This window comes from Sinocyclocheilus grahami, unplaced genomic scaffold (genome assembly GCF_001515645.1).
Source record: "Sinocyclocheilus grahami isolate Dianchi unplaced genomic scaffold, SAMN03320097.WGS_v1.1 scaffold3110.1, whole genome shotgun sequence".
In the NCBI taxonomy this organism is placed as follows: Eukaryota; Metazoa; Chordata; class Actinopteri; order Cypriniformes; family Cyprinidae; genus Sinocyclocheilus; species Sinocyclocheilus grahami.
The window spans coordinates 875-13,622 of NW_015508277.1; the positions used below are offsets into that span (position 1 = coordinate 875).

A 12,748-nucleotide genomic window follows, 5' to 3' on the forward strand; every position below is an offset into this window, starting at 1 on the left:
AAGTGGCCAGTCCAGGGCACCACAACCAGACACTGTGACATTACAAAGCAGAGTACAAACATTTGTTCTGATTTATGAAACCATCAAAATAGACCATTTTCTTTGAGATTTATTGTAACGTTTTAGCTAGTCAGCATAAAACAGGGCAAGACTTTTCTGGCTTTGTTCCACCATTTAGCATGAACCTTTAAGAAAATAATAAGGACCTATTACTGTAATAATGATAATATGTTATGACCCCTTTACAAGAACATTGGCAAGCTGCATGTATAATAGCTCTACTGAGGGTTTGACAACAAATTAAGTTATACTTGTTGTTTGAGGTCGACCGATAGTGGATTTTGCCGATACCGATAGCTAGGTTGGACCACACTGGCCGATACCGATTAATTAACTGATAGTTTTTAAAATGGATACTGAACAAAAACTAAAATAATGCTATATTAAAAAAACAGTACTTGAACCATACTAGTAGTAGTAATAGTAATAAAAATGTTGAAATTAACTCACTCTAACAAGGAACAATACTTTCATTACACCGCTTTCATTAATCTTAATGTTACAAATGGACTCTTATTTTAAAGTGTTACCATTTCATTTCAACAGTCATGCTTAAAGATGCACATCTTTAAATATATACACAACCATAGCAATAAAATGATAAATGGAATATTGTATGTATACTCTCACACTTTAACGTCTTCTATTCTTGAACACTTGATGATTATCTTATCAAAATAAAAGCACAGCGCTGAGTCTAGGAGAACTCACCGATATCACACACACTCCGGACGCGTCGCGTTCAATTCGAGCAGCAGTCTAAAACAGTTTATTTAATCACCAAACGGACACAAGTTTACTTCAAGAATGAACGAACAATGAGGCATGGATGAGTTTGAAGTTCAGTGTTTAAAAAACGGAGCAAACGGAGAGAGAAAGCGCGATCTATATTATAGCTCTATAAATGAAGCATTAACAACAATTCGGGACAAATATAATGTAATTTAAAGGAAAACTATGTGAATGGCGCTCTGTGGCGCGGCAGGATTTTCTGTCGGCTGCATTTAAATCCGCGTCTGAAGTTTCCCGCTCTGTTCAGTGTGCATTATCACGTGTCTAAACAAATAGCACGTGCTGTCAGTGATTTTAACCACTAGAGGCCGCTCTCGCGCTGTGTAATGACAGCAGACCCTTCTCAGCCGCTCCAGCAATGGACGCAACCCGGGAAAACTATCGGCATGGATTTTTGCCGATAACCGATAGTTCCAGCAAAAAACTATCGGTGCCGATTAATCTGCAAAACCGATACATCGGTCAACCTCTACTTGTTATACCTGTGCTCACAAACAACCCTGTATATTTGATTGATGATAAGCAAAGATCTGCATGCTTTTGTTCATTCTTGCAGGTTTCAGTGGGAGCAGATGCGAGCTGTGTTGATGAAATATTAAAGGTAAAAACCATTTTATGTGCTGTCAATAGTGAAAGAAAAGTTTACTTTATTCACACTTGCTAGCAAAACATTAAATGTTTAACACTTAATGTTAAAGTGCCCCTATTATGGGTTATAAAAGGTTCATATTTTGGTTTTGGGAGTCCCCAACAACAAGTTGACATGCATGCGAGGTCAAAAAACACTTTTATTGTCTTATAATATGGAGTAATTATCCGTATAATAAAACAATGAATCCATGAAATGGCTTGGGATTCGTTTTTAAAAACGACTCGTTTAAGTGATTCAGAGTCGACTCTTTCTTTTGAGAGACAATAACTTTATACACGGTGCACTTTCAGATTTAAAACTTCATGTGTTACACACTGCATGAAAGGTCATTTTCAAAAATCCATAATGGGGCACTTTAAGTTAAAACATGTTACCAATGCTTAGGAACATGTTAAATATGCTAACAATGCCTAACATCATGTTAACAACACTAACAACAACACTAAACTAATAAATTCCTAACAAACAAAATGCTAGCAACACTTAGCTAAATGTAAACAATTCCTAACAATGTTAAAATATGCTGACAACAGACTAGCAAGCATGTTGGCAACACTTAGCAATGTTAAATATGCTAACATGTTAACAATGCCTAGTAACATGCTAACAGTGTTAAATGCTAAGGACATACTACATGTTAAAGATGCCTAGCAACATGTTAAAATATGTTGATGACATGCTAGCAACACTTAGCACTGTGTTAAATGTTAACGGCATGTTAAAAAGGTTAACAATGCCTAGAAGCATGCTAGCAACACTTTGCTTAATGTTAACATGTTAAAATATGCTGACAGCAGACTAACAGAGCTTAGCGAACATGTTAGCAACACTTTAATTTTAAAACGTTAACAATGCCTGCCAACATGTTAAATACTAACAACATTTTAAAACATGCTAACAATGCCATGCTAGCAACACTTAGCTAAATGTTATAAACATGTTAACAATGCCTAGCGACATGCTAAGTGTTAAATGCTAAGAACATGGGACATGTTAAAGATGCCTAGCAACATGTTAAAATATGCTGACGACATGCTAGCAACACTTAGCACTGTTAAATGTTAATGATATGTTAAAAAGGTTAACAATGCCATGTGTACATGCTAGCAACACTTAGCTAAATGTTAAAAACGTGTTAATAATGCCTTGCAACTTTTTACAGTATTGTAGCAATGCTTACCAACATGGTAAAACATGCTAATGGTTTTGTTTAATGTGTTTTTTTTATTATTAGTCTGATGATGGGGTCTGAAATAGTCTTGGGTTTTTCCAATTTTATCTGAGGAAAACCTTTAGAATTCAAGTTTATTTTAAAAATCTCTCTTAAACTTGACAAAGCAGGCTTTAGTTTCTCTCAAAGCCCTGTTGAAAAAACCAGCATATGCTGGTTAGGTATGTTTTGATGCTGGTTTATGCTGGTCATGTGCTGGCAAAGGACCAGCATAAACCAGCAAAAGGACCAGCATAAACCAGCTAAAGGACCAGCATAAACCAGCAAAAGGACCAGCATAAACCAGCTAAAGGACCAGCATAAACCAGCAAAAGGACCAGCATAAACCAGCAAAAGGACCAGCATAGACCAGCAAAAGGACCAGCATAGACCAGCATAAACCAGCAAAAGGACCAGCATAAACCAGCAAAGGACCAGCATATGCTGGTTTTTTCAACAGGGAGAGAGGCACTTCTCTGACATTTTCTTCACTTCTAATCCTTAGTAACATTGTTCACAAGGGATACCCAAAGAATAGAGCTGTAAGAAATGGCAGAAAGCACTTGGAAGTAATGTCAGTATTTAAAGAATTTGCTAATATGGAAATCTTTTGGTTAACGCTGCCTCTCATGTAATATGTAAGTGTCTCCGTCACTGGAGATGCATTTGAATGAAGATATAAATGCAATTCGACTGTAAAGCTTCAAAGGGAAGACATGAAACGCATGGAAATGCAGTGTAAAACAGGCCTTCATTGAGTTGTCAAAGCAATTCACATACTAGCTTTATCTCTGGTTTCTAAGATCTGTTGATTGGGGGGTTTTTTTCTTTCTCCACCAGGAAATGACTCAGGTCTGGCCTCCTCCACTAACAGCCATTCACACGCCCTGCAAGACAGAGCTGTCAAAGTTTCCTTTCTCCACCTCCAAGGTCAGACTTGAAAGGGCCACAGAGCTGGTTTTTTCAACAGGGAGAGAGGCACTTCTCTGACATTTTGTTCACTTCTAATCCTTAGTAACATTGTTCACAAGGGATACCCAAAGAATAGAGCTGTAAGAAATGGCAGAAAGCACTTGGAAGTAATGTCAGTATTTAAAGAATTTGCTAATATGGAAATCTTTTGGTTATTGCTGCCTCTCATGTAATATGTAAGTGTCTCCGTCACTGGAGATGCATTTGAATGAAGATATAAATGCAATTCGACTGTAAAGCTTCAGAGGGAAGACATGAAACGCATGGAAATGCAGTGTAAAACAGGCCTTCATTGAGTTGTCAAAGCAATTCACATACTAGCTTTATCTCTGGTTTCTAAGATCTGTTGATTGGGGGGGTTTTTTCTTTCTCCACCAGGAAATGACTCAGGTCTGGCCTCCTCCACTAACAGCCATTCACACGCCCTGCAAGACAGAGCTGTCAAAGTTTCCTTTCTCCACCTCCAAGGTCAGACTTGAAAGGGCCACAGAGCAGCAGGACACCTGCCGCACACTTGTCCATTTTTATCATGTTTGCAGGACATTATAGAAACAATGAGTTGTTCAGACAGCAATAATGAAAATAATACCTACATGCATAAATACTAAAAACACACAAAAACGTATTTAGACCCGTGAACTGCTCTTCAATTGCATTCGTTCGTTCAGCAAACAAATGATGATCTAGTTTTCGAAAGTGTCCAGATTCATTTTGAACTTCTATATCTATTGTTAGCATAGCAGTTTAAACCAGTGAAACGTTTTTGTGATGTATGTGTAATAAGTCATTGTTGCCTTCTTTGTTGTAGGATGCCCAGCACCTGTCTTTTGGGGCCCAAAGTAAGTTTTAGAAATCATTTTATCAAACTATAATGGCTTTTCGCTCATTTGTGTGTGTTGATGATTGTTTTCCCCTCTTAGAAAAACTCTCAGGAAAGAGCGCATCCACCAGTCAGCCATCTAAGCCCTCCGACAACGAGCAGTCCAAGTGAGCCACTGATATACTTACATCCTCTTCAATTGCATTAGTTCGTTCAGCAAACATGATGATCTAGTTTTCGAAAGTGTCCAGATTCATTTTGAACTTCTATATCTATTGTTAGCATAGCATTTTAAACCAGTGAAACGTTTTTGTGATGTATGTGTAATAAGTCATTGTTGCCTTCTTTGTTGTAGGATGCCCAGCACCTGTCTTTTGGGGCCCAAAGTAAGTTTTAGAAATCATTTTATCAAACTATAATGGCTTTTCGCTCATTTGTGTGTGTTGATGATTGTTTTCCCCTCTTAGAAAAACTCTCAGGAAAGAGCGCATCCACCAGTCAGCCATCTAAGCCCTCCGACAACGAGCAGTCCAAGTGAGCCACTGATATACTTACATCTACCTGCAGCTTTTTCTGTTTGAACTATTTGATCTATTTGAAGAGTTCAGTCAAGCATTAGACTGTAGGTCAATCCGAGATTCATTTTGCATATGCATGTCGAATATTTTCATAACAACATGAGCTGCTTAAAATTAAGAAAGTAATTGATATAACTGATATTCAGGATCGACTATTAATGGCTGCTGATATTTACATTTACATTCAGTCATTTAGCAGACGATTTTATCCAAAGAGACTTACAAATGAGGACAACAGAAGCAATCAAAATCAACAAAAGAGCAATGATATGCAAGTGCTATAACAAGTCTCAGTTAGATTAACGCAGTACACGTAGCAAGGTTTTTTTTTTAATTATTATATAATAAATAAAAAGAAAATGGATAGAATAGAAAAAGAATAGAGCAAGCTAGTCTTAGAGGCCTTTTTTGCTTTTGTTAATTGTATAATAAATAAAAAGTAAATAAATAGAATGCAAAAAGATTAAAGCTAGTTTTTTTTATTTCTTTTTTTAAAGAAAAAAAAGCAGTTAGTAAATGAATAGAGTTCAAGTCTGTGTGTGTGTGTGTGTGTGTGTGTGTGTGTGAGAGAGAGAGAGAGAGACCCTGGACCACAAAACCAGTCATAAGGGTAAATTTTTCGAAATTGTGATTCATACATCATCCAAAAGCTGAATAAATAATATTTCCATTGATGTATGGTTTGTTAGGATCGGACAATATTTGGTCGAGATACGACTATTTGAAAATCTGGAATCTGAGGGTGCAAAAAAATCGAAATATTGTGAAAATCGCCTTTAAAGTTGTCCAAATGAAGTTCTTAGCAATGCATATTACCAATCAAAATTTAAGTTTTAATATTTATGGTAGGACATTTACAAAATATCTTCATGGAACATGATCTTTACTTAATATCCTAATGATTTTTGGCATAAAAGAAAAATCTATGATTTTGACACATACAATGTATTGTTGGCTATTGCTACAAATATACCCCAGCGACTTAAGACTGGTTTTGTGCTCCAGGGTCACATATATATGATATAGACATGCAGAAACGCATGCTAGTTTGCAGTCAGCTGTATGGTCCAGACACAGCCAACAAGTCAAGTCACCTCTATTTATATAGTGCTTTTAACAATACAGATTGTGTCAAAGCAGCTTTACAGTATTAAATAGGAAAAATAGTGTGTAATAATGCAAAACACTCAATTTTCAGTTAAAGTCAGTTCATCATTATAACAAACACTGCCGTTAGTTCTTTGCAGTCGGCTAGGTGTGTCCCGTGCTTTACTGATCTCCTCTTGTCTTGCTCTCATTTCAGCACACTGCATGAAGATCTGAAGCTCAGCAGCAGCGAAGACAGTGACGGAGAGCAAGATCCTGCCAAAAACCCCTCGACAAGGTGACACACTCAAGTTTATCATCACTCAAACCCCAACTAATATTCAGTGAAATTGTGTACTTTTTCTTTTTGATTCCATGCCTTAAGGTGACAATGAAACATTTCAACATGCACAATTAGTTTAGCCTTCATTTAAGGTAGTCCTAATTTTGTCTGGTCTACTTTCTGGACCATAATGCATTTTGTTCTGGCCAAGAACTGCCTGCTTATATAGGAAGGGGCCGCAGCTAACCACAATTTGAAATGTTGGGATTTAGGAGCAATCTGAAATGCGCTATGGTATTATACCTACGTGAAAGAATTTAATCCAGTTATATTTGCTGCTGTCTAAATGAATCATCACACTTGATCGTTGGTATCATCAGTGTTTTGAAACATTAAACTCTGTAGTGTGTTATTTCAGGATCTTGCACTATGAAGTAAGAACATTGAAGTTGTGCAATCATTTTAATAGGCCTTAATTGTTACAGAACTTTAAAAAATATATAACATTGTTTTAAACTTACTATAAAATTATCTTCACATAAACCCATTATAATGTCACATTTAGCTATGCCTTTAATGTAGTTTATGTAAATGGATGTCATCATCATCATCATATGTCTAAGAAGAACTAAAACATGAGCATATTGATGCAATTAAGTCAATCTGCTATTTTATGGGCTTTAGTAAATATTTAGTTTATACATAGTTGCATTTCTGTTAAGTTCAATAGTGCAATGCAGAAACATTTAGTAGAGTGTATGTTGTAACATAGTGTCCCTTTATGTCAAAACTAGGCTAAGTTGTAACTTGCGCACAGCTGGTGCAAACGGCCCTAGGTGAATCTTGTAAATGACGGGTAAAGAGATGCACATTGCTCATTATGGGGGTTTTGTTGAATAAACTTGCTCAAGGAGTGTATTGACATCACCTCACTTGGATTTGTGCCGTTGCTAAGTTGAAGTGAATGCATGAGGAAACACGCAGCCAACAAGACGGTAATAAAGTTGTATGCCTACCCCAGTAACAACGGTAATAACAGCGAGGCTCCTGAACAAGTGGACACCAGCAGTCACAGCGGTTCGGAGAGCAGCTCCGGTTCTGACAGCGAGAGCGAGAGCAGCTCTACAGACAGTGAGAACAACGAGCCACCTCGTCCTGCATCACCCGAGGTGAATCTCCTGCACAAACACAGCCTTCACACGCACATGTAGATCAACTCATCACGTGAAAGCTGATTTACTGCTGATCAAGGATTATGACACAATATGTAGGGTTGGGTATCGGTTTTGTGATTCCATTTCTGCTTTTCGTTTACCGATTCCCAGTTTTGATTAAAAAAAGGTTAAAAAGAAGTCAAACATTTAGATATCAAACATATTTATTCAGTTTTTTTGCAAAACATTGTTGCAGCTAAATACCGTGAACCGCAGCCTACAAAATAAAATAAAAAATAAACAGCCAAAAGTAACTTTTGCTTATGGTTTTAATAGAAGTACCACAGCAAAAACAGCTAGACTAACTAATATCGATTTTAAACATGATTAAAGACAAGTAGACAGTCCTTAATAAAATAATAACCGATAAACAATTTAATAATAGCACAAATAATGCAGTACAGAAATTTAAATCAAATTTAAAATAACACTAGGTTTTTTTAAATAAATAAAATGTAAATTAATCCTTATTAAAGTTACAAAAAAATGTATTCAATCAAGATCTGTGAGGGATTGTCTTTCGTTTTGTTCTTTGATTATCGGTAATGACGCAGATTGCAGCAGGTAGAGGCTGCTGTCACTTTAAGACCAAATGCACAGATCCAGTAACCTGATACACATGCGTCTTCTTTCTCAACTGATTACATTCACTTAAGACAAAACTAATTGTGTTTTTATGAGTATATTTTAACTAGGGCTGTCAAAATTAACATGTTAATTGTGCGATTATCTTTTTTCGGTTTAACACGTTAAATATTTAATTGCAATTAATGCAGCACTGCACGGACAAAATTATGTCAAAATACCCATTTTTGGCAAGTGACCTCATAAACCTTGTTTTAAATGAGTTAAAAAGTCCTAAATGGCCGTAAAGGATAAAGAGAGAAAACCAGATGTGTGTCAGATCCACGTCACGTGCATCAGGTTTTAAAGAGACAGCGCTGCTTTTAAAGTGAAACCTGCTGCAGTCTGTCATTGATGGAAATCAAAGAACACAAGAAAAGAGAATCAGTCACTGCTCTGTTCGCTGATTAACATTTGTAGCTTGAATAAAGAGTAATCTATATTCAATTTATAGTATAGTATACATATAGAATTGATGGTTTATGTGAAGATTGTTTTAGGTTAACTTAAAAATAAATGTTATATTTTCAAAGCCTATTAAATGTTAAAAATAATGCCTTTCAATTATACTGTAATGTTGAATGGCTATAATTAAAAAAGATGCCATTAAACTCATTTAAAATATACCATCTTTGTTGTTTCTACATTCATTTGGAGATTCAGTGTGAAATTATGACAATATCGTGATTTATTACATGAAAATGTGCGATTATTTTTTTTTGATCGATTGACAGCACTAATTTTAACAATTTTGTGTAGAATTGTCAGAGAGCTCAATTTGGTATTCGCACACTATATAAAGTTTTATGTTTAGGTTTTATGCTGAACTGAGTTTGATGTCACACTCAATGCATGTTTCCCTGTTTGACATCATCACAGCGGGAACAGCCCACGGCTAACAAATGGCAGCTGGACAACTGGTTCAAGAAAGTCAACAAGTCGTCCCCTGCTTCTCCGGTGGAGAATAGCAGCACGACGCCAACAAAGCATAAGAAAGAGGGGCGAGGAGAAAACTCCAGCAGGGTCTACAGTGGCTCAGGTTCAAAAGACGCGGCGCCCTCTGCCGGGCGAGACCTTCGGCCAAACCAGAAGGGGCAAGACAGGCGAAGTCAGAGGTCTCCCGCTCAGAGCGAGGGGGGAAGTCAGAAGGGGCGGCGACTGGAGGTGGGCAAGAAGCAGCCTAAAAAGCCAGACAAGCCACCTGTGGTGGAGGAGCCAAAGGGTGGGCTCAAGGTGGAGACCGAACCCTCGCCCGAGATCCCGTCGCACAGAGTCCGTGCTCCCAACAAGGGCCTCCGCAAGCCCAACATCAAGAAGGAGCCCAAAACCTCCTCCCCTCGCCCGGCGCAAGACAAACGCAAGAAACCGGCCAGCAAGTCGCGTGAGTTCATAGAATCCGATTCGTCATCGTCGGACTCGGAGGGCAACGAAAGCGTCCCCTCGTCTTCACAGACGCCGAGAGAGCAGTATGCTGAGAACCCGTCTGTCCTGTTCTCGCCTATGCTTTCCCCGCTGAGCGATCAAGAAGGGAGGCTGCCGCCCAGACTGCTGGTGCAGATCGACCTCAGTCTGCTGTCCAGAGTGCCTGGTCGAGTCTACAAGGAAACCGAGGTGAAAGCGGAGAGGGGCTCCCCTGCTGAAGGAAAAGACTTGCAGAAACAGCCGGGAGAAAAGGGAGCCAGCAAGGGGAAGAGAAAACACAAGGTTGGTGGCAGATCTTCTGTGGGGATTTTTTTGGGGGATTTGCTAGAATATGTGTGACCCTGGACCACAAAACCAGTCATAAGGGTCATTTTTTTGAAATTGAGATTTATATATCATCTGAAAGCTGAATAAATAAGTTTTCCATTGATGTATGGTTTGTTAGGATAGGAAAAGATTTGGCCGAGATACAACTATTTGAAAATCTGAGGGTCCAAAAATTTTTTAATATTGCCTTTAAAGTTGTCCAAATTAAGTTCTTAGCAATGCATATTACTAATCAAAAATTTGTTTTGATATATTTATGGTAGAAAATTTACAAAATATCTTCATGGGACATGATCTTTACTTAATATCCTAAGGATTTTTAGCATAAAAGAAAAATTGGTAATTTTGTCCCATACAATGTATTGTTGACTATTGCTACAAATATCCCCGTGCTACTTAAGACTGGTTTTGTGCTCCAGGGTCATATATTTCAGTGATTTATTTGTCTCGTACTATATGCTGCTGCATCATCACTTTTCACCCTCTGCCTGAAACGCTGTTTTACTTCCCGTCTCTTTAAAGCCTGCCTTCTGAACACCCAATATGCTCTGAACCATGTTGGTTGTATCCTTGGTTTAATTGTAAACATACAGTTTGGGGTCATTAACCTTTTTTTTTTTTTTTTTTAAGAAGTCTCTTATGCTCATTAAGGCTACATTGGCTTTTGTGAGCTTTTATTGCAGTTTAACTGTTTGTCAAATGTAATTGTAATTGGTTCTTGTGATGTGCAGCTGTATTTTCAGCATCATTACTCCAGTCTTCAGTGTCACAGGATCCTTCAGAAATCTTTCTAATATGTCGATTTGCTGCTCCGTAAACATTTCTGAATATTATTAATGTTGAAAACAGTTGTGCTGCTTCATATTGTTATGCATAAAAGAAAAATTGGTAATTTTGACCCATACAATGTATTGTTGACTATTGCTACAAATATCCCCGTGCTACTTAAGACTGGTTTTGTGCTCCAGGGTCATATATTTCAGTGATTTATTTGTCTCGTACTATATGCTGCTGCATCATCACTTTTCACCCTCTGCCTGAAACGCTGTTTTACTTCCCGTCTCTTTAAAGCCTGCCTTCTGAACACCCAATATGCTCTGAACCATGTTGGTTGTATCCTTGGTTTAATTGTAAACATACAGTTTGGGGTCATTAACCTTTTTTTTTTTTTTTTTAAGAAGTCTCTTATGCTCATTAAGGCTACATTGGCTTTTGTGAGCTTTTATTGCAGTTTAACTGTTTGTCAAATGTAATTGTAATTGGTTCTTGTGATGTGCAGCTGTATTTTCAGCATCATTACTCCAGTCTTCAGTGTCACAGGATCCTTCAGAAATCTTTCTAATATGTCGATTTGCTGCTCCGTAAACATTTCTGAATATTATTAATGTTGAAAACAGTTGTGCTGCTTCATATTGTTATGGAAAAAGTGATACATTTTTAGTAAAGATCCTTTGATGAATAGAAAAATACAGCATTTATTTCAAATAGAAATATTCTGTATTTATATAATAAATGTATTTATGTGGCCTTGCTGAATAAATGTACCAATTAAAAATCTTACTGACCCCAAACTTTTGAACAATTGTGTACCTTTTTTAATAACTATCGTGTTTCTTCCACAGAATGATGACGATGGTCTCAAACCAGACGGTAAGAAGTCCAAACAGGATGAAAAGTCGTCACACAAATCGAACAGTAAAGAGTGAGTTCATTCTGCTTTAATCCCTCAAATGTTATAACTGAAAAGCAAATATTAATGTTGGTGAACTTTCTGTAAATGCATTGCAATGCATTATTTTTTTTTTATTTAAAATCACAACAATTTTCATATACTTTTGAGTAAGCAACCGCAAGATCTTTACCTTTAAACAGCAAAAATGTTTTAGTGAATGCACGTCATATTTTAACAATGTATATCCCATTGGTGCAAAAAAGCCTCTTTTGATTGCCAAGGGACACATTTAAAAAAATCTTTGTTGCAAAAATGTATCAATTTGTAACATCGCTCCTCTTTTACTTTAATATATCGGATCACATGTATCTGCAGATTGTGGTAAACCATAAATAACCTGCAAATTGACAATATCAAAAATATATATTTTTTTAAATGTTTATTTTTTAATACACTGGCTTTTCATTCTCCAAAACTGTTCAAATGTATCACATTGTGCTACATTGTGGTTAATGCACAAAAATACATGTTAATGTAATGCATATGGAAAAATAATGTCTTAAAGTGTGAAAGCCTGCATTAAAGTGAATAGCAGACAATTGACCTCTCACATCAGCGCAGTTCAGAGTCTTTGGAGCAGTGTGAATAATTGTTTTTCATCCTACCGAGCCGTTCGATAATCATGTTAAACCCCTAATGTTTTCTGTAGCTCGTCTAAGCGTGCTCAGGACAAAGAAAAGGAGTCTGCGCCCTCTCCTTCGATTACGCTGCAGCGGACGCCCAAATCAGAGCACCAGGGCCGCAAGCGGACGCTCAGCCAGTCCTCCGCCTCTGTACCCAGCAGCGGCAGCAGCAAGAGCAGCTCCAACTCCAAACACCGTAAAGGTGACGACAAGCCCCTACGCAGGGATGCCAAGGTGTGTTTGCACTTGTCATCCTCCCCTTTTTACAAATATACACACACAAACACAGGCCAACATGAGAAGACCTCAGGCTCTCTCAAAGACTAGTTGCTGGATGCTGCCAGTGTGTACTG

The 12,748-nt window shown here is 37.5% G+C and overlaps 1 protein-coding gene across 1 annotated transcript; it reads left to right on the top strand.

The window, feature by feature from the left end:
* Window positions 1–1,408: 1,408 nt before the first annotated feature.
* LOC107576009 (AF4/FMR2 family member 4-like) lies at window positions 1,409–12,748 on the top strand (the record flags this gene model as incomplete). The annotated part of the gene is made up of 9 exons (XM_016262297.1): window positions 1,409–1,453; window positions 3,555–3,644; window positions 4,495–4,525; window positions 4,607–4,673; window positions 6,388–6,468; window positions 7,475–7,622; window positions 9,171–9,995; window positions 11,663–11,742; window positions 12,422–12,748. Coding segments are annotated over 9 exons (1,668 nt in total), but the record flags the coding sequence as incomplete, so codon positions are not given.